We start from the raw sequence: 22,957 nt of genomic DNA on the forward strand, positions 1-22,957 counted from the left end.
ATAACCTAAAGAAAAAAACCAAGATTTAAGATTTGAATCACTGGATTATTAAAATAGTATTTTTTGCCAAGACTTAGGCAAGGAGTTTAAGTCCAAGAGAAACCTGAACACTAGATCAACACAGATTTTTAACGTTTGATTTCACCAAGTCTATAATACACAATATAGTGTTTAATTTTCCCTTTCACTTCTGTACATCTGCACACATCTTCGTGTTATAATGATGATTCAGGAAAAGCAAAGAAGTCTGCTACCTAAGTTCTCTCTCTGGAATCCTATTCTCCTTTCCCCGCTGTCTCCTTTTCTCAGTTTATCTAAGGTGGTTGGGCAGCAGTCATCCAGGGCTATCTCAACTCCAGGTCAGGTTCAAGGACCTGAAAGAGCTGTTAATTATCATACCTTCTTTGGGGAAAAAAATCTGGTTTCATCTGCAGCTCTTGCTACTACAGTCTTGGAGAAGCTCATGTGATTCTAGGTTACTCCTTCTTTCCCATGTTCCTCTTTCCACGATGTGACAGGCAATCACTTGGGAGTGCTTATAGCCTTCCTGAGCACTCAAGTACAAATTGCTACACATGAGCTTGTCTATCATTTATACAGAAATTTCTCCCTTTTCCCTAAAGGACAAGCATTTGAAAACCAAGCAACTTTTTCGTTGATTTTTATTGATTAAAATGAGCATAAAAACATGATTGGTCCAAATGATTGTTAAGCTCTAGTGTGTTCCTAAAATACAGGCTTGCTCTGTGCTTCTTTGTTTTTCTGGGCCCCTACATCCAGCTCTTTAGCAAGTCTTGTCAAGTTCTCCTCTAACATATGTCTTGAGGGACACCTGGGTGGCTCAGTCGGTGAAGCATTGACTCTTGATCTCAGCTCAGGTCATGATCTTATGGTTTGTAAGATCAAGCCCTGTGATGACGGGCTATGCTGACTGGGCCAAGTCTGCTTGGGATTCTTTCTGTCTGTCGCTTTCTGCCGCTCTCTCTCTCTCTCTCAAAATAATAAAAATTTTAGAATAAAATAAAAGTTTTGATTTTTTTTGCTTCTTTCCTTCTACAACTACCACCCTCAATGAAGCCACCATCATCTTGCCTGCAATACAACAGCCTCCAAACTGGTCTCATTTTTTTCTACTCTTGCAGTCCTACTCTACAGTCCTATTCTCCACAGGCAAACCAGAGTGATCCTTTAAACACAAAAAATTAGTTCATCTCATTCCCTGCTCAAACCCTCCAATACTTTCTTACTTTTACAGTATAAAATATAAAGTTTTTACGAGGGCTTAAAAGGCCCTGCAGTATCTGGCCTTGTACAACATCATCTTTTACCACACTTTCTTTGGTTCACCCTCTTCCTGGAGTGAAGGCCTTTCTAAGTTCATTGAACAGGTCCAGATCTGCCTATCCAGAGCCTCTGCACCAGCTGTTCCCTTCCTCTGATCTTTGCAGAGCTGGCTCCTTGTGGGCATTAAGGTCTCAGCTCTAACACCACCACCTTAGAGAGGCTTTCTATGGCTATCCCATCTAAAGTTGTCCCTTTCTCCCTCCCTGAGTAACTTAAAAAAAATTTTTTTAAGTTTATTTATTTTGAGAGAAAGAGAGAGAGTGAGCAGGGGAGGGGCAGAGAGAGAAAGGGAAGCAGAGAGAATCTGTGAAACATAAAAAACATGTGAAACATAAAAAACATGTGAAACATAAAAAAGGTATAGTGATGGTGGAAAAATATATAGTACAAAATGTATTTATTATAAAAGAGGAAATATAAAAGTAAAAGAAATGTTTCATCTTATATAATAATAAAAAGAACAATAAATACACCAAAATAAAATAGAAGGGAAGTAATATAATCACTAAACTGATGAAACAGAAATTTTTTTTTAGTTTTAATCTTTTGTTTTGAGAGAGACAGACAGCATGAGTTGGGGGAGGGGAAGAGACAGAGGGAGACAGACAATCGCAAGCAGAGTCTGCATCCTCAGCACAGACACTAATGCAGGGCTCGAACTCATGAAGCCGTGAGATCATGACCTGAGCTGAAATCAAGAGTCAGACACCTAACCAACTGAGCCACTCAGGCACCCATTCACAAGTAACTTTTCAATCTTATCACCTACCCATTATTATAGAGACAAGGAAACAGGAAAAACAAACAAACAAAAAGGCGAGGTGCAAAAGAAGAAAGATTCTGGTAAGTTAGCTTCCTAGGCCCCTCATGATTCAAAAAACATTCTACTGGCTTGGTAGTCTTTGTTACCAGCAAAGTAGTGCGAGCTACAAAAGAAAGAGTTCGTCCAGAAGAGAGAGAATGAAGAGCTGCCAAAGAGTCTCTTATTAGTCAACCTCAATCTATCTCCTCTGAGGTGTGGTGACTTTCTAAAAACTGATGAGAAGATTCATTTCTTCCCTTAAGATTTCTGAATTCAGAAAGTTTGCTGGATTCCCTTGCATCAGCAGGACATGTGGAAACTACTGCCTAGGCTTTCTAAGGAAATGTACACATGTCACTTCTCTATACCCCTGGGGGAGAGAGAAGTGAAGAATCTCTTCAGTTTCCTTTCCCAAGTGAGAGGGGCTGGAATTAGCTGAGGGATAAGACCTGTCAAGCTGCACTGGCAGTTGCTTACTGGCAGTTCTAGGGGCAACAGGTATCCAGAGAAGGATATAGGACTTACCCACTGGTGGGGTTGAATGAAGATGCCCTTTGTGTATTCTCCTAACCATAGGAAATTACCAGTGGCTCCATTTCTTCACTCTCTTATATCTGTGCTCATAACAATGTGATTTTGAGGCTTCTCCCTTCAAGAGATGGAGATTTTGACTCTGACCTGGCCTTGGGACTTGCTTCGGTCAATAGAATGTGATAGAAGTGACCACGTGCCAGTTCTGGGCCCAAGCTCAAGATAACTTGTGGGCTTCCACTTTGTTTTGAATCCTGTGGTCTCCTGGATTAGGCTAGTCTTTTTGAGGATGAGAGATCATGTAGAGGCTAGGTAACTTGTCCCAAATGAACCACCTTACTACCAGCCAATCTTCTGGCCTGCTAGCTGATGGCAGACCCATAAGAGAACCCAACTGAGATCAGCCAAACCCAGCCTAGACCAGAAGAACTTCATTCAGCAGACCTATGAGCAGTAATAAATGGTTATTTTTTTCAGCCACTGAGTTTTGGGATAGTATATTATGCAGCAATAACCTGAATATAACATGGAGTAAAGAAGCAAAACACTGCCTGAGAATACCACTAGGGTCACTTCCTATGAGAATGTCATTCTAACAGAAACCATTAGCATAAGACTGACCTTGATGGAGAAAACAGACCCTTCCTCTGCTTCAGATGGCACCTTGCTCCTGATGTAGCTAGCATCCTCAAGGTTGGGGTCAAAACTGAGTGATGGCCCCACAGCAGAACCAGCTGAGCAGTGACCCTGGTTAGGGATAGGATTAGCAAGAGTGTATCTGTCTGGCAGCCAGTGTGACCAAGTCTTTAGATAAGAGATAGTGGATTTCAATACGGCTATCAAAGCACTAAAGGTTATTATGAGGTTTTTGTTAAAAATGAAGAACTTTTCTACATAAGAAAAGAAAAAAATATTCTGTAGTTTTTGGTTAACACCCAAAGTACTTAAAAATAAGAATAGATTTATGAACTATCACTATTTCCCTCACTAGCTATGTTTTATGACTTATAGTTACTTGAAAGGGGTTTTATAAACTTAGAAGTTTACATTTAAAATGGATAAAAATGGGTTTATGGTAAAATAATTTGACAGCAAGAATGTCCTTGAGTATTAGAAAAATAAGGAAATCTGTCACCTTTGATAGAGAACAGAGTCTGGTCAAATTTATCTTACCTTGCCTTAGTTGAACAGTTAGCTAAGCAAAGTGCTTTGCCTAGTTTTCTATCTTGGAATTCTTTTAAATGTTTATTTATTTTTGAGAGGGAGCACACAAGCAGGGGAGGGGCAGAGAGGGAGACACAGAATCTGAAGCAGGATCCAGGCTCGGAGCTGTCAGCCCAGCGCCTGACAGATGAGGGCCTTGAACCCATGAACCACAAGAGCATGATTGGAGCAGAAGCTTAACAACTGAGCCACTAGGTGCCCTGGAATTTTTTTTCTTTTAATTTAACACAGAATAAAGCATGTTGCTGCACATTGTCTGAATAAATAAAATACTTTTAAGTTCAACTAATTTAATTCATGGTTTTCTCTTAATTAAAATACCTTTCTTAAAACAGAGACTTATAGGTTTATATAATTTTGTCTTTTACATATTATCTTGCTTTTTTATTTTTATTTTTTATTATTTTTTATTTAGAAAGAGAGAGAGATCACACAACCTGGGGAGAAGTGCAGAGAGAGAGAGAGAGGGAGAGACCCTTAAGCAGGCTCCACGCTCGGAGCAGACCCCAATGCAGGCTCCATCCCACGACCCTGGGATCATGACCTGAGCTGAAATCAAGAGATAGTCATTCAACCCATTGATCTCCTGGGCACTGTCCACATTATCTTGTAAGGGAAATTGTTGCCACATAACTTTGAGGCCTCTGCTTTGCCTTGAGCGCCCATTCAGCCAGTCTGTTGGATGGTGTAGGGTAGCAAAATGTTCGTTGAAAAATAATTAAAGACAATGTGCCAGAGCATGGTGGATAAGAGCCTGGACATTGGAATGAGACAGACTGGGGTGCAAGTCAAGCTCAGCTTGGTCCTAAGCTGCGAAAATAAGACAATGTGGTTGTTGAAGGATTTCAAAAAGATGAAATATGTAAAGCACTTAGCACCAGGCCTAGCAAATGATTTTTTAAGAAATGATTTCATGAGAATCACTGAATAAGCTAAATAACTTTTTAAGTTGAAAATAAATGCTTCAAAAGAGGTTACAATGAAAAGAATTATAATTGTATAACCTGACATAATGTACTAACTAACCAATCATTTATACTGTGCCAATGTTGATTTTTTTTTTTAATGTTGTATAGAGGGGTCGTTATTTAAAAACATTCAAGAGTTAGAACAAAGTTTAATTAGGGGTCCTTTTTCATGTATTAAGTGTAATAAGAGATTAAACAGAGTTGTGTTCTCTTTTTTAATAATGAAAATTTACCTTTTGTTTGGAAAAGGAGTGAAGGGGACATAGGATGAAGACATTTTCAACTAATAGTAGTCTTGCTCTCTTGATACATTGCTGCCCTCAAAAAAAGAAAAAAAGAAGTCCCTGTGCTTAGAATCTTTTATAGGTGGGAACAAATTATCCTGTGATCAAGTTAGCAGTCTAGTAATTTAATTCTCTTAGATAGCATACCAAAATGAATCTACCATTTCTCCATATTCACTCTGAGATTCAGTCCATACTTTGTAATTAGAAAATTGTATGTTCTTGGTTACTTAACATCTACAGGCCTCATTTCAACAAATATTTAATGATAATATTAAGAAAAAATAATTCATTATACTAGGTGCTCTGGGCATTACTAAAAAAGGAGCCACCTGGGTGGTTCAGTTGGTTAAGCATTCCATCCTTGATTTCGGCTCAGGTCATGATCTCACGGTTTGGGCCCTGTGTCAGGTTCTGTGCTGGCAGTGCAGAGCCTGCTTCAGATTCTCTCTCTCTCTCCCTCTCTCTCTCTCTCTCTCCCCCCTTCTTTCTGTTTCGCCTCTGCTTGCTCTGTCTCTCTCAAAATAAATAAACTGGAAAAAAAGGTGGGGGGAGGAGAAGACTCCATTCTAGTCCTCAAGGAGTTAACAATCATGTCAGAGGGCCCAATACAGAATTGTGTGAAACAAGGTGATGGAAAGTAGATTGTCATTTAACAAGAGCAAACCACACCACTGTCTAGAAGTGGGGGGAGAGTTTGGTGAGAGGAGGCCAGGGAAGAAACCATGTTATGGATAACACCTGAAACATGCCTCGAATGACTGGCAGAATTTCAGTGGCCACTTTGAGGTTCAGATGGAAGAAGCATGAGTAACAGCATGGAGAAAGCACTGGGCCTGTTCATTCTGTAGCTACAAGCATTTAATCTGGTTGTGGCCTCACAGGCGTTTGAGGTGAGGGGACTGAGATGACACTGTTTAAGGCCTTGAATTCCCAGGAAAGGATTTAGCTCTGTAGGAAAGAAACTTCATTTTCCTCATCTGAATCGGGGCATAAGTGGGCTTATTCTTTGCTGATTCTTAATTTTTTTTTCTTTTGTTGATTCTTTCAACAAATATTATAGGAACAGTAAACTTAGTATGTCACAATTAACTATTTAGTTATGGTGCCCTTTCTAGTACTATGATTCTATGATGACTTTTAGTTATATTTATTTAGACTGACAAAACAATGGATATGTTTTTGTTCACTGAAATTTTTTGACTCTCATGCTTATACATATCAATGTGGTTTTCTTCTCCTTTGAGCTTTCCTAGTATTTTATATCTACTTTATCGCACTTTGTATTTTCATTTCATGACATTATTGTGTATGTATACATGTCTTCTCTTTCTTACTAAATGTTAAACTCCAGGAGGTGGGGCCCATGTGCAACCTATCCTTGTATACTCTACAGTGCTCAGCTTAAGAGGCATTCAAAAATGTGTATGGAATGAACGGTTTAATTAATATCTGATTCCTAGTGAAGTCCCTGGAGTAAGTTCAAATGTTTCAAGTTACATACTAATTTTTACCTAGAAGATTCCTGCTGGAAATGATTGAAAAGAGTACTTGAGAGGCAAATTTCTCGGCTCTCTCAACACTGTTGCTTTTTTAATTTGTTGGAGATATAGAAAATACCACATTAGTTTGTTATGTTTTTATTATAACAGTAATACACATTCACTATAGAAACTTTATATTATCATAGATAAGCAAAAGGAAGAAATCAAAATCCCCCATAATCATAAGTCAGAAATAAGCAGTTACGGTTTCAGAGGAGTTTTCAAAGTTTTAATATGCATGGCTAATTTGCCCTTTCAGAAAGACAACTATTTTGTGCTGCTTCTAGAAGTGTGAGAATGCTCCTCATTTATGACAACACTGAATATAATCACTAATATTAGTCCTGGCAAAATGGGTAGGAGAAAAAAATCATTCGCTTAGAAATGTGTATTTCTTTGAATACTAATTTAATTGAATTTTTCATGTGTTAATTGACCATTTGCATTTCCTTTGTGAATTGCCTTTTCATATTTTTGCCTATTTTTCTATTGGGATGTTTATCTGTCTCCATTTAAAAAAATATTTTTGAGAGCTGATGTGTATTAATAAACATTTTCCCCAGTCAGGCATTTGCCTTTTACCATATTTCCTTTCAGGGTCACCGATCCGTAGGAAGTAAGTCTAATAAACTAAGTGAATGTCAGATCTATGATCACCTCTTCCTCTCATTTCTAAGCTGAGTCAATGTGAGGAGCTAGAATATCTTCCAGGAATGGAAGCAAGCATAACAACAACCAGTGGAATATTATTTTCTGTGAGGAGAATTATTTTCAGAAACAATGGTAAAAATAGCATCTAAAAAATTTTAAAAGCCCTTACTTTTGATGATTACTACAAATTTAGAACTAGTATGACTACTTTCTGTTTACCTTTAAGAATATCACATGTAGTACTGGTCTAAAAAGGAAAAGAATGGGAAGTGCGTGCAGGCGATGACAAGTCAGACTTGGTAATTACAGTTAACAGTAACGTCTGTTCATCCACTATTGATGCATTGAAGTATTTCCATGGGATATGTATGGGAGTCATGTATGGCTGTGCCCTGTAAATTCAATAAAGAATGAACACTCTTATGGTTTGGTAACTAAGAAGTTAGCTGGGGGCAATGCTGAAATTCTTTCTTCTTGGAAAATGGAAACTCTGAAGGAGGAGAAAAGTGAAAGGAATTACGAAAGGGAAAAGGCAAAGAAACATGGCTGGGAGTACAGAAGTACAGAAAAAAGAAGAAAAGGAAAAACAAATAGCCGTGTTTACCCAGGAGATTAAGAAGTGAGGCTTAGACAAAAAATACATTCTTTAAATTTATTATGGGGCAATTATCAAAATATGGTGCAGTGTTCCTTTTATATCACTTAGATTATGTAAGTGGGGCTTTACACTGTACTTAAAACTGTATGGAACAGTTTTTTAATGTATTAAAGGTATTTATTCCTCATATGGCATAAAAATAGTTAAACATGACTTCCATGGTGCATAAATGTCGAAAGCAGTTTGTGTTTCAAATCTTTTTAATTTTTTAAAGCACGTGCATACAGCTAAGCTGGGCATTAGAAGCCCTGCAAGCTGTTTGCCAGAATTCAAAGTCCTGTCAGATCTCCTATTATTTTCAGATGTTCCTTTACCCGCAGTAGCTTCAGAAGCGAGTAGAAAAACTGATCATTTATAATTGTATTTGGGTTGGATAAATAAAAGGTGCTTGGTTAGGGGCTCTTTCTATTTGAAGTCACTTTAAAATTCAATGAAAAGAACTTGCTAACAGGCCAAAATCTAGGGCTATAATACTTTGTTATTACAAAACCAGCCCCAGTTGGAACCCTTTCCTGGAAGAAAAACCAGGAATATTTATTGACCTGGGATTCTTGGTGTATCTAGGAACAAACTAAGCAACAGATAATAATAATTTTTATTTTTAATCATTTCTCCAAACTCTTGTTCAGTTCAATGCTGTGAGTAGGAAAAGGAGCAATCTGAGATAGAAAGACAAATATAACAGCGGTTAGGTCAAAAACATATAAAGATTATGAAATTATCAAAGTGTTTGTGAAAGTAATGCTAAAATAAAGATGATTTACTTGTATTAAAACACAAATTAGAGGCAAAATTTCAGGCTTTCTGTTAAGTAGTTTTAAAGCCTTGCTTTAAATAGTACTAATTAAATGTAAATAAAGTGAATATAATAGTCTATGAGAGAAATAAAACACAGATGCTCTTATTTCAATTCACTAGTAATTGAAGGGTAATGTACAATTGCTTAAAGAGAAAAAAAAGAATTCAAATAGGGACAATGCTTTTAAAAAATTAGAGAAGAATCACCAAAAATCTGATGAAGATTTGTGAATCATGGTTTCCAAATGGCCATTTGAGCAGCGTGACTCATGTGATATCCTCCCTCCTTGGCCTCTTTCCACAGTCAACCAAAAATTAGTGATGAAAATCACACCAGAAGGAAACATACCAAGAGGTTTTAAATTTAGCCTTATAAACATGGTTTGCATCACTATGGATGCAACACTAAATGCAGGTATTTGGACTACAATGAAAGACAGGTTTAAAAACCACTATTAAAGTTGACTCTTTAATAGTTTGACTTCAATGAAGTGGAAATGGGCTATTTCCTAAAATTTTTCTTAACATTTTTATTTTTTGCCAGCCACAATTTATTTGTTACCTGATTTATGAGCCCTGACACATGAAGCATATTTCTATGGTTTAAGGTAACTTTTAAGCTTACTGATTTTCACCATTATGCATCCATAACATATTTTATATTATTTCCCCAATATGGCAATACTGAACTAAAGACAATTAAACCAATTTATCTGTTTTCTAATGCCTGATTATTTTTCTGAATTCTATAATGGTTTTACTTTTCTTTCAAATATATATATATATATATATATATATATATATATGTATGTATATGTATTCATACACACAATATGTATATACATATATGTATATATGCCTTCAAATATACATGTATACCTAGTATATATACCCAAATATATATATACATATATATATATACACACATAGATAGATAGATAGATATGGAACTCTCCACACACCCACAAATACCTACACAGAGATCTGCAGAAAAATGTTACCTTCACATGTTCAAAGAGATCCCAAAGAGTTCAAAACCCAGGATTTATAGCACCAATCCACAGAAAGACATAATATTTAAAATCACAAAATACTTTTATGAACTCTGAGACAAACCATACCACACAAACCTGTACACATGTACATGATTAGAAGGCAGACAGACTCTCTTGATTAACTTTAAATAAACTGACATAAAAGTGAAAAATGATACACAAATGATATCTTTTTTTTAGCTCAACTATTAAGAAGCCAATTATTACCTGTGAATGTATGCCACACACAATACTTTGAAGACATTTCATAATCAAAGTGAGAAACTCTAAGCACCTGCCTCCAATAGTCATTCTGTGAAACTGCTAATAAAACAAAAACCTGGAAGTCATTATTCCTAGCTCTAAGGCGACATTGTTGTAATTAAGGAAAACCTGTGCATGAGTTGGCGGAGTCCTGTCTTGCGGAGTCCTCGTCCTCGTCGAGTGGGAGGGTCACACTGGGAGAGACTAATAAGGGCAGAGATGCGTCCCCCTTCCCCACTCGCAGGGAGCTCACTCGGGCCACTCCTCGGCGGTGCGGCAGCCCTGGCCGGACTCCACTGCGCCTCTGAGGGGCTCAAACACACATTCAAGGTAAGCTGCGCAGCTTTGCCACCGGCCGTTTCCCTTGATCTCTCGCACACATGCCGGTTCTATATCATCTGCTCGTGTCTCTGGTCATTTGCGTGCATCTGCTTTTCAAGAAAATGTAAAAACTGTGCTACACATGTAAATATGTTTTGGCGGATAAATAATGCACACCTGCAATTACGCATTCCCATAGGTGGCTTAACGACGGGACCAAAAACGTTTGGAACGCTACGGCCACTTTAATATGCTATATATGATGTAGTTTGTGCTCAGATGTTCACATAATGCAGGCTTTATGCGTTATACTTTAGTTCTAGGTGATTTTTCTGGCTACGAGTGTTTGTAAAGGAGAGCTACCAGCACCGCTGATGCGGGTGAGAACAGACATCAAAGACAGAAGAACATATCCATGGGGTTAAATGCACAAAACAAATAAACTCAATAGAAATTCATGCCGTTAGATCGTATTTTTTTGGTCTACGTCTAGAGACGTTACCCACTGGAAACCAGGGGACAGTTAAGGGGTGTAAACTGGCAGACGCGAGGTTCCGGCGCCTAGCTCTCGGGCCCGGGGTTACTTATTCTGACATGCGGGTATTTCTCCCAAGTGCTGCTTCCAGGGGCTGCGCGGGTGGGGACCCCGGCACTAGGGCCTCCCCCAGCCCCGGTCAGCCTCCAGGCGTCCGGCGCTGCTCCTTCATTACCCTGCAGCATGCGCAGCGCGGCCCGACCGAGCGCCGCCGCCGTCCTCGCCGTCCCTGCCGCCGCCGCCACCGCCGCGGGAACGTCCAGGTCCCGGCACTCGGAGAACGCGGCCCCCACCTCCGCCGCCTTAGCTGCGAGATCCAGCCGCCACCGCCGTCAGCGCGCCGGCGCCGACGCCACCGCGGCCGTGAGGAGGGAGGCGGCGCCGCGCAGCCCGCTAGGGCACTGCAGGGTCCCGAAGAAGTTTGTTGGCCCGGAACCAAGCGCGCCTCGGCCGCCGGGCACGCTAGCTCATTCTGAGCAGGCGGGCGCGTAAGCGAAACCTGTCCTTGGAAGGGGGAGGGAGGGAGGGAGCAGGCGGGTCGGTGGTGGGCTGGCCAGGTTGCATGAGCTCCAGAGGCTGGGAGAGGTGGGGAAATGGAGAGGGACAGGATACTAGAACTCACTGCCAGCCTCAGGGGACAGTGGGCTGGGGATCAAAAAGAGGAGAACCCAGAACCCGAGAATGCGCAGAGTTTTAATGGAACCATCCAGGAATTGCAGCAGTGAGTGATGGTGAGCCCCAGCTTGAGGTTGGGGAGTGCAAGGGTAAAGGAAATACTTGTGCTGCCTCCTTGCATCCACAATTGCAAGACTGATTGGTCCCGTCTTCTGCTTGGAGAAGAAATCTGAGGAGAAACAAGGTGGGAGGTTGGTTGGGACGCTCAGGAGGAATTTATATGTGCTTGATAATGGAGGGGATGAAATAAAACCACTCCAACATCTCTCCCTACCCCTACCCCAACAAAAAGTGAGAGAGCAATGGCGCTTGCTGTTCTCAATCCAAACCAAGCAGCACTGCCGTTTTTTAAAGAGATTAAAACAAACAAACAAACAAGCAAAGAAACACACCACTTTATCAAACGTGTGGTCTCTCAGCATCTCCTTACTGGTGTGTGAGGAGAGAGCTGTAGTGGGACTCAAGCAGAGGTTTTTGGTATGTGCCTGCCAAGGAGAAACTGAGATGTTTAGTTGTTCAGATGGTGCACACGTACCTAAAATCTCTTCCTGAGGAGGCTTGACAGGGTTCTTTGACTGGGAATATGTCTTCAGGATGGAAAAGAAGGAGGCAATCGCCAGGGGTGGAAAAATTCATTCTCTCTCTAGGGGATAGAAAATGGAGAAAGTGACTGGCAGGTGCTTCCATGAGGTTTTGTCCGGCCTGAGCTCTCAAACTGGTAAGGAATCTAAGTTGGGTTTCCTGGGAAAGGAGGGTGGAGGTGTGGTGATAGAGCAGCAGAGTGAGACTGAACCTGATATGAAAAGGCCAGAGAAAAAGCAAAAAGGTGAAAGAAAAGCAAATGTGATTATTATCACAGTTGGGACATTATCTCTGTATCTGAATCATTGTCATCCAAGGAAACCATATAAAACAGAAAGAAGCCCATGGTATTCTCCAGAAATGGAAAATTTCCATCTACTTTATGGTCTTTCAGTTTAATTTCTCTCGCTGAAATTGTAGTTCATTTTTTTGGAGATATGGAGATAGAAACTATAGTTGTGAGGCTAAGTGGCATCATAATTACAAATTCAAGTGGAAAGTGAAAAATTAGTAGGACTAGAGAGAGATGCTAATATATAACCTGGAAAGGATCTTGGAAAAAAGAGAATGAATGGGATTGGAGTTGGATTATTCAGGGCAGGCTGCATTAAAGTCATATATCTTAAAGAGGCAGAGAATAAAGAGGCTTAGCAGAAGAGAGCAAGAGAGAGGGCATTCCAGCCAGAAGGAATGGCATGTGTGAAGGCTTAGAGGTGGGAGTGAGCAGTCATGTGCCTGGTAAGACAGAGAATCCAAGCTGGAATGAAACCGGAGATGAGGAGAGCAGATAACACTTGCCAGGGAGAGACTGGAAAGGAGAGGCTGAGAGGCAAGGGGCTCTTTGGGGTGTTATTTTGTAGGCCAGTAGTGATATAATCAGATGAGGAAGTTGCGTATTAAATTTGGAAATTGATAGAAAGAGGGTGAATGCCAGTAGAATACTAGGATATTTGTGAGGCCCAAAGGGTCTCTGATACCTCTTTGAGAACAATCAAAAGGAATTATGAGATTGTAAGATTATTAGGTCATAGAGCCCTTCAGATGGAAAAATTAGGAAAACTGGATAGATAAGGAAATATATATGTTAATTTAAAATTTTAAGTGGTATTGGATCGTTGATATAGATATATCTGTGGAAACAGAGCTAACGAATTGATATCCAAAAAAATGTAGGTCACTCATAATGGTGGAAGTTGAGAATGGTATCAAAAAAAGTTGATGGAGACAATGATATTTCAGGGAAGTGTATCAGTTAACCAAACAAGTTGTTGAGGATGATGAGAATCAGTTAGCTTGTTTAAAGGGTACCTGAGTTTGGAGACCCTCTGGAAGTAGGTGCTAGTTTTGAAGTGACAGGAGAAATAACACAGAATTTTGAGAAAATGTGGTAGAGTTGATCAGCTTTAGAGGATTATAAACATTAAGAACCAGGAAATATATTTTCTGTGAGGGAAGAGAAATTCAGTAATAGTATGTTTTGTGCATCTCATTAAATAACTGAACTTATGTTCACTGAGCTTTCTTTTAGTAATTTTTTTCTATATTGGTCTGTAATTCTTCACCTCCTATCTTTCTGTAAATGTTAAGTCCATATCTGCATATATTACTTAACAGGTTGAACCTTTCATTTGTTTAATTTTGGAAACGTATTGCCTTAGACTGTGTTCCTACAAATTGATCGAGTACCTACTAAATGCTAGTGTTAAAACATCATTTAATGTTTGAACAAAACACGAATGATAAGACACTTTTTTTTCTGTAAGATATTCAGTATGGAGGGGGATGGAATGTACGTAAGTTATTAAAGTGCAGTATAGACTGTGCTGAAGCAGAGGTGGGAACTGAGCTCTATTAGATTGCAAGACAGTGAATAAATGAACTCTGTGATGGTTCCTGCAGACTTCATGGAAGACATGGTATTTGAATTGCATGTGGAAGGCAGAGTAAATGATCACCAGTTGGAAAGAGAACGGAAAGATATCCCAACAGCCAAAACTGCGTGTGCAGAAGCCTGGCACATGTGGGGTAATTGTGAAGGGTTTTATGGAGTGGAGTTTGTTTGGAAGGAGGTAGCAGGCCATGAGACTGGTCAGATGAGTTGAGGACTCCACTAATGGTGAGAGAGTCTTGAGTGGTTCCCTTAGGAATAGCCAATGAAAAACCACCAGGAGACTTCAAAAAAGCAGAGCAGTAAAGTGATTAGATCTGTTATGGAAATAGAAGTCTTGAGCAGTAGGGATATAGAATCAAGGGGAACGAGACTGAAACAGAGGAATCTAGTTTGGGGTCTCCTGCACTTTTACAGATGAGAAATGGTAAGGACGTGAAGTAAATCAGTTTTTGTGAGGATGGATAAGTTGGTATGGATTCAAAGGAACTTTGTAAAAGTAGATTTGATAGACTTGATAGAGATTTGATATGGGAGGGGTAAAGAATGAATTAAAGCGGATTTTGAAATGTCTAACTCAGATTATTAAGGTAAAAAGGATGCCTGTAATTAAAATATAAAGGTCAAGAGCTTTCTGTAGATTGTAATAAGGGCAGAAACCTTGCCTAAGCTGCATCCGACTTCTGCAAACCAACTTCAGTTTCATTATTGGTGAAATTATGAAATAATGCTAAATCTAGTCCTAAGATGTTGAGATTTTTTGTCCTATTATTGGCTTGGAATTTAACTCTATAGGCATGTCTTTTCAGCTGGTTTTCTCTAATAGTTGATAGACTCTGCTCTAGCTTCACTAAAGATAGATTCTAAAGATTGGTAAAAGATGTGTTAACACCTGTTTTTTGGTTTTTTGTTTGTTTGTTTGTTTTGCTTATTTAAAAGATCTGTGACTTCACAACACTATGGCCAGATTTTCTTGGAGTTATGTACAGGCATATTGGAGGGTAGTCAAGAAGTTTGATTTAAGAATCAAACCCCTACCCAGTCACACGGCATTACTCTTTGTAATGAATGCTCTGAGAACATGGGTTTAGTCATGTAACAAATCAAACTTACTTTTTTAAAAGTTGAAATGTGTTGCTCATTTAACAGCCTACATAAAGTGAATCAGTACTCTTTTCTATTTTCTCCTTTTTCTTCTTTCACTTGTCTTTTCCGTGTTATTTTCTATTTATGTCTTAACTCTAACACTCAGACTCTTTACCTAATACCAAATTTCAAAGATGCAGAATGAGCATTATAAAATGATTCATGTTCTGTAGGCAGATTTGGTTTGGTTTACTCAAAAGTTTGTGCTGAGAAGCCCCTGACCATCTTATCTAGCAAGCCTACTATTTCATCATCCTATTTACTCTGCTTTCCTTTAGTTCCTAGTGTCTGTCTTTCAAAGATGATGTGTATGTTTGTTTATTTTTGGTCTCCTTTACCAGAGTGACACCAGGGACTTCCCCTATTTGGCTCACTGCTGTATCCCCAGTGACTACTATATCCCCTGTGGCACATAGTAGGAATCTCATTGTATGGATGGAATGAAAGATTAAGGTTTTCCACTGCTCTTTTCTGTCTTTTCTATGCTCTGTGTACATTAATCTAGATTGACAAAGAATTTTTAAAAATCCATCTCCTAGAGTACCTGGGTGATTTAGTTGATTGAGCGTCCAACTTCAGCTGGGATCATGATCGTGCAGTTCAAGAGTTTGAGCAGCACAGAGCCCACTTTGGATCCTCTGTCCCCTTCTCTGTGCCACTGCCCTGCTTCCATTCTCTCTCTCTCTCTCTCTCTCTCTCTCTCTCTCTCAAAAATATATAAGGAATAAAAAAATTCATGTCCTAATTAAAATATTTTCAGTGTCATAGTTGCCTTACAGGTTTTCAAGAGCTGAATAATGGAAACTTAAAGGACAATGACTCCTTTTTAAATTGCCTTATGCCAACCAGTATCAAAACTATTCCACTTGGGCAAGGATGGTGAGAATAATGGGTTAGAAGTAGAGGTCATAGCCAGACCTTCAGTCGGTCTTTATCTCTTTGTTGTCATAGCATTGGGAAATAGGTTATAGATAGGGCTATCTGGATGATTTTAGACGGTTCATCAGCTCCTCGGCACTGTTGTCTGCTCAAGACTGGCAGTACTGGGAATACTCACACTTAGAACTTTGGTACTTTGTAGTGCTGGGAAAGAACTACAGCCTGGATCTGGATAGCTTTTTTTTTTTTTTTTTTTTTTTTTTTTTTTTTAAGTTTATTTACTTATTTTGAAAGACAGAGCGATCAGGGCAGGGGCAGAGAGAGAGGGAGAGAGAAAATCCCAGGCAGGCTCCACACCACCAGTGGGGAGCCTGATGTGGGCCTTGGACTCATGAACCTTGAGATCATGACCTGAGCTAAAACCAAGAGTCGGTTGTTCAGCCAACTGAGCCACCCAGGCACCCCCCAGGATCTGGCTAGCATCTTGATAAAGAATAGCTACAAATTTGGGGCGCCTGGGTGGCGCAGTCGGTTAAGCGTCCGACTTCAGCCAGGTCACAATCTCGCGGTCCGTGAGTTCGAGCCCCGCGTCAGGCTCTGGGCTGATGGCTCGGAGCCTGGAGCCTGTTTCCGATTCTGTGTCTGCCTCTCTCTCTGCCCCTCCCCCGTTCATGCTCTGTCTCTCTCTGTCCCAAAAATAAATTAAAAAAAAAAAAAAAAAAAAGAATAGCTACAAATTTAAAGGAAGTATATAGGGAAGTTAAAGGTCTATCTCACATCCTGATAGTAAACATCATGGTGTAACAGCACTGGCTTCTTAGTGAAGAAGAGCTGGACTTGAATCTCAGGCTCTGGGATCTTCTCTATGAGCTTTAATGTTTCATATCTGTAGAATGAGGGCCTGGTACTTATCTTCTGTACTCTCCTTAGGCCCAGGCAACAAGGTCCCTGCTCTGGGCCTTACATTTTGGAAGGCCCTTATGTGGCCTTGCTCTGGATGTGCTTCTGCTCTCAGGGTTAGGAGTCCACAGATATAAGGGGACCCATCCACACAAAGCTCAAGCTGCTAGTTGAGGCTCTGGGAACCCAAGATCCTGAAATTCCTTGACCAAAGGACCCTTAGTCCTCTTATAAGATCTGGCAGACCTCTTCCTTGGATTCGTCTTTCCAGGGGCAAACCAAGTCACTGGTGGGAACACTCTTAGGCCCAAGCAGGTATCAAGGAGTGACTGCTTGCAGGTGTTATGGACAGAGCTTAGACTTATTGGTATCTTCCCATACATGTAGGTGAGGCCCCTCATGGTGCAGACCAAGCCAAGAATGGGAAAAAGTGAGGGAAGAGCTTTGGTCCAGGCCAGAGTCTAGTTAATCCCTTGTAGCCTGCTGTATTCAATTCCAAACTTGACTTGGGCTTTCAAGTCTTTGTGAAGGTATACTTGCCAAGATAAAAGGAAAAAACATATTTCTTCTTAGTCTTATTAGCTTTATTTTTAACTTTCATATATTTAGACATATGTTATGTGGATCTCTTGTCCTATAATGTGATAGTGTTAGGAAGAGACATGCCTGCCTCTCAAAAAATACACATATAAAAGAAATTGTGCTTCAGAAAATGAGAACATGTGTAACCAATATTCCCCACATCCTTCTTAAAATGTATCATGAGCCATCTTTGTACAAGTTTTGAAAAAAGTGATTTGAGGCCTTTAGTAACATCCATATCCACATATATTATTCTGAGGCTCTTCATTGGGCAGTCCATTGGGACAGCATTGAAGGTCTGTGTTAACATTTAAATCTTACCTAAGAAGAGCAATAAGTTAAATTGTGACAACATTGGCTTGTATAAATTTATCAAACTATCTTGATGGTCATCTAGCTGAGGGAACAAAATAGAAAATTGGGAAGTTTTGATGATGGAGGAGATTGTGGACAAAGCCCAGAATTGAGAATTCCTGGAGGGCACTGGAGGTGGGTCCAGAGCAGCAAGAAGTAGCCTGAGGGTTCTGGGGACAGTGAGAAGGATCTGGAGGAGAGGTCCAGAAAGACCCTAAGGGAGGTTTTTCCCACCCTGCAACTGCCTGAAGCAGAGGTTAAGGATCTGGAAAAGGTGTTTTGTTTTAACCTATACAAGGATTTATTTTGAGACCTTTATCAAGTTTTTTTTTTTTGTTTTTTTTTTTTTTCCAAATGTTCCTAGTGGGAAAAAAAATGTTCCTAGTGGAGGGGAGTATATCTGTACTTAATCAGGATCAAAACAATAGAAACCTCAAATAGTAAACATGTTTTAAATGTATAAAGAGATGTACACCTGAAACTAATATAACCCTGTATGTTAACTATACTGGAATTAAAATAAAAAGCTTAAAAAGAGAAAAATTAAGAATTTAATGTACGAATAGATATTATGTTCATGGTAATGATCCTTGAAATATTATAAGATCTTAAAATGCTTGATGAATTATAAAAGATTAAATTATCATCACTACAGATTTAAAGATAAGTATGTTTTTCTATATCTTAAGATTTGGAAATTGGCAGTCTGTTACTTATTTTAATTCAAAGAATGTTTATTGAGCCCCTACTTTCACAGATACTATGCTAGCTGCTGAGGATAAGGTGATGGACAAGACAGACATAGTCTCTGCCTTCAAGGGAGAGTAGAGTTGAGTGGGGGCAATAAACATATGTCCACAGACAGAATTGTCTGAGCTAGAGAATAATGGGGCAAGGACACTTACCTGTCAGGTAAGAGCTCTTCCACCCAGTAACATTTACATTGAGAGGTGTAGGATGAACAGGACCCAGTGTGATCCAGGTTGAGGAAACAGCATGCACAAAAGTCCTGAGGTTGGAAAGAACATGGAAATTTGAGGGATAGGATATCAGTGAAGAGGACAGTACCAAGTGAAGCTGGAGAGGAGAGTAAGAGCTAAAGTACTCAGGGCCTAGAAGGCCATAGAAAGGCTTTTGGATTACATGTAAAGTACAATGGGAAACCATTTAAAGCGTTAAAGCAGGGGAGTGACATGATTCAATTTTTATTTTAAGAAAAGCTCTCCTGTGCTATGTAGTAAGTGAATATGGTCAGAAGCTGATAGCAGATTTGAGGGGAAATGAGTTAGGAAGTTGTTGGGAATCTACACCAGGGTAACCTGAATTAGGATTATGGCAGAAGAATGGAGGGCAGTGGATGGATTTGAGATGGGTATGGGGTAATACTGATATGACTTGCTGATTGTTTGGATGTGGGAGATGGTGATAAGGAAGACAGAAGCATCAGCGTGATACTTGAGTTCCTGGTTTGAGCATTTTGATGGGCACTAATTGAGACTGGGAAGAGCATGAGAAGAGTAAGTTGTGGTTGAGAATCAAGCATTTAACTTGGACATATTAAATTACAGGTGTCTTGTGCACCATCTAAGAGGAAATATAGAATAGGCAGCTGGCTACAGTCTAATGTTCAGAGAAGACTGGATTGGGGATAGAAATTTTAGATTCATCTGACAGGTACTGTTCAAAGCCAAGAAATGGTGAGATCACCTCAAGAGACATTATAAAGACAAGGTGGGGAAGGCCCACAGATCCCAGGATTAAGATATCAGGTAGCAAAAAGATTTGAGAAGGGATTTAGAGAGACATCCCAGAGAGTGTGAGGGCTGGGATGACCAATGAGAATGAAGATTTCAAGGAGGGAGTAGTCAGCTATAGGAAGTACCACCAAGATTTGAATTAAATGGGGAGAACAAAGAATTCTCTCAAGTTCTTGCTGAACTTGGTGAAAGGCATTTCATTAGAGGGTGGAATGGCAATTCATCAATAACTAGGACATTTAGTCAACTAAACATAACATCTTATTCTTCAAGCGTTTTGCATAAATGAGATTGAAGCTAAGTGCTATGAACCGCTAAGTGACTCAAGGAAACAGTTGGGAGACCTCAAGATTGAGTTAATATACATATGGCTATATAGCTCTCTGGGTCTTTGTTGCTGTAAGAGGGACCAAAGCTTCAATGAACATAAATTTATGGGTGCTTTGACATTTTCCCATTGTCCAAATATCACTATCAACCTCAGGCTGAGGAGACAACTGAACTTTTACTAATTATTTTATTTATTTATTTATTTATTTATTTATTTATTTATGTATTTATGAGAAAGAGTGCACACATGCATAAGCGGTAGAGGGGCACAGAGAGAGGGAGAGAGAGAGAATCTGGAGCAGATTCCCGCCTCAGTGCAGAGCCTGACACAGGGCTTGATCTCAGGACCCTGAGATCATGGCCTGAGCTGAAATCAAGAGTCAGACACTTAACTAACTGAGCCATCCAGGCACCCCCAATTTTTATTATTATTTATGAATATGTAGAGCAAACACTTATAATAGTAGGTAATTTGTATGAATACTTAATATGTTCAAGGACCTCTACTATACTTTCCCCAGTTGTTAAATAATTTATTGCTATTGTTATTATCAGTTTTCAGGTAAATAAACGAAGGCTTAGTGAGATTACATAACTTGTTTATAAGTGGCATAGCCCAGACATAAGCCATGGTTTTAATCTCTATACTACACTGCTAATTTATCAACTAATAGAAGTCACTTAGGAAAAATGTCTATTCAAGTCCTCTGCCCATTTTTTAATTATGGGGTTTTTTTTTTGGTTTTTTTTTGGTGTTGACTTGTATAAGTTCTTTACATATTTTGGATATTAACTCCTTATCAGATGTATCATTTCAAATATCTTCTCCCTTTCAGTAGGTTGCCTTTTTGTTCTGTTGATGTTTTCCTCTACTGTACTAAAATTTTGTTGACAGTTTCACATCTGTGTTCAAAAGAGATTTGCCAGTAATTTTCTCTTTCTTACAATATCATTGTTGAGTATATTGTAATAATTTTGCTGCCTTAATGATTTACCTGTGTTCTCTTGGTCTATTCTCTGAAAAATTTTTTAAATGAAAGGTCAGTGATAATTTCTGCTTAAATATTTGGTAAAATTTTCTGATTTAATTCATATGTACCTGAAGATTATTTGCATGGTAATTTTTTATTGAATATTTAATGACTATAGTAGTGTAAAACTTCTTTTATTCTTGTCTGTGTGTTAGTAATTGAAATCCCTTTAAGTAACAAAAATGTCTAGAAGATAAAAAAATTCGTGGTTAAAAATAAAAAAATCAAGGATCTCTGATAATTAAATTAGTATTTTTGAGTTCATTTATTTGAAATAGAATTAATTGCTTTAACAACTACTAACTGAAATAATAGGATAAGTTTGCAAAGTCATATGAGGATTAAGACTATATCTAGATGAAAGAGTTTAAAAGAAATAAGGCATAAAACCAGCTGTTTGATATTTAGAACCACACACGATTTTAGTGTTGCAATTGCTACTTCTAGCTATTCATCCAGAAATATCTAAAATCTTGAATTAATTTTAAAGTGCTGATCTTAGAGTATTTGGCACATGCAGAATACCAAAGATGATAACTTTAGTTTTTTTCTAGAGTGTGTACTGACAACATTTAGACATTGGTGTGATGGATTCTTTTATATTTGACTCTTGAATAAAATTTAAATGATGGCAAATAAATGATTCAATATTATTTGCATATTTAGAAGTCTTAGAATAGCTATTCTAATAATACTGCAGTTGTTAAATACACTGAAGGAGCCGTTATATTTTTACTTACAGTTTATTTTCATGTTATTTCACTATAAAAATTAATTTGCATACTATTGAAGTTTTCCATTTTCGGGATTCTGTTTACTAAATCTTTTACTGTAATACCTATAAAGTAGTAGTCTATATTTAGAAAAACAAATGGTTATGGATGATAACACATTAATGTTAAATATGATGCCAGTGGTAGGCTCAGGCAGGAATTATATATATCCATTCTTTTCTTTAAACATAAGGAAAGATTGCTTTTCACATGTATCTATAGTAATCACTCCAGTAGCAGTGATTATTCCTCCCAGTAACAACATAGTTATGTTTATAGAAAATGTAACATCAGTTAAGACAAAATGTGTAACACTAATATATAGAAGAGAAAATAGAATTGTGAATAATAAGATTATATTGTAAAAATATAAATCCATTGTAGATGACACCAAAAGAACAGGTGACAAGAACAATAGGTAAATTGGATGACATAAAAGTAAATTTCTTTGTAGCAAAGAACACAATCAAGAGAGTGAAGAGGTAACCCACAACAAGGAGGAAAATATGGGCAAATCATATGTCTGAAAGGGACTAATATCCAGAATATATAAAGAACTCCTACAATTCAACAATAGCCAGATTATAAAATGGGGAAAGGATTTAATAGGCATTTCTCTAGAGAAGATATACAAATGGAAATAAGCATATGAAAAGACCTTCAACATCACTAATCCTTAGGGAAATGAAAATCAAAAACATAATGAGATACCCTCTCATACCCATTAGGATGGTTGCTATTAAAAAAATAATAATAAGGTTGATGAGGATGGAGAGAATTTGGAACTGTTGTGCATTGTTCGTGGGAATATAAAATGGTGTAGCTGGTATGGCAAACAGTATGTTGGTTCTTAAGAAAATTAAAAATAGAATTATCATATGATCCAGCAATCCCGTTTCTGGGTATGTACGTAAAAGAATTGACAGCAGGGTTTGGACAGGTATTTGTACATTCATGTTCATAGTAACATTATTCACATTAGCCAAAAGGCAGGAGCAACCCAAGTATACATCAGTGGATGACTGGATAAACAAAACATGGTATATATATACAGTGCAATATTATTCAGCTTTAAAAAAGGAAGGAAATTTTGGGGTCTCCT

At 38.6% G+C, this 22,957-nt stretch overlaps 1 protein-coding gene and 1 long non-coding RNA gene across 3 annotated transcripts in view; one reads left to right on the plus strand and one right to left on the minus strand.

Annotated features, from left to right (window-relative positions):
• Positions 1-8,583: 8,583 nt before the first annotated feature.
• On the minus strand, positions 8,584-10,156 carry LOC132667258 (uncharacterized). Its single transcript, XR_009605062.2, has 2 exons — positions 10,067-10,156; positions 8,584-8,665 (listed from the first exon to the last, which is right to left on the minus strand). It is a non-coding gene; the product is annotated as an uncharacterized LOC132667258 (long non-coding RNA).
• Positions 9,917-22,957, plus strand: part of COL19A1 (collagen type XIX alpha 1 chain) — a 346,955-nt gene continuing 333,914 nt past the window's right edge. The window contains exon 1 of one of the 2 annotated variants that reach the window (XM_060615861.3): positions 9,917-10,432. In XM_060615861.3, coding sequence (XP_060471844.2) covers positions 10,238-10,432 — 195 coding nt within the window. In that variant the 5' untranslated portion in view covers positions 9,917-10,237. Of the gene's footprint in view, positions 10,433-11,340; positions 11,447-22,957 lie in introns of those variants that run through there. The other variant, XM_060615862.3, reaches the window with a different exon arrangement.

Source organism: Panthera onca, chromosome B2 (genome assembly GCF_046562875.1).
Source record: "Panthera onca isolate mPanOnc1 chromosome B2, mPanOnc1 haplotype 2, whole genome shotgun sequence".
Classification (NCBI taxonomy): Eukaryota; Metazoa; Chordata; class Mammalia; order Carnivora; family Felidae; genus Panthera; species Panthera onca.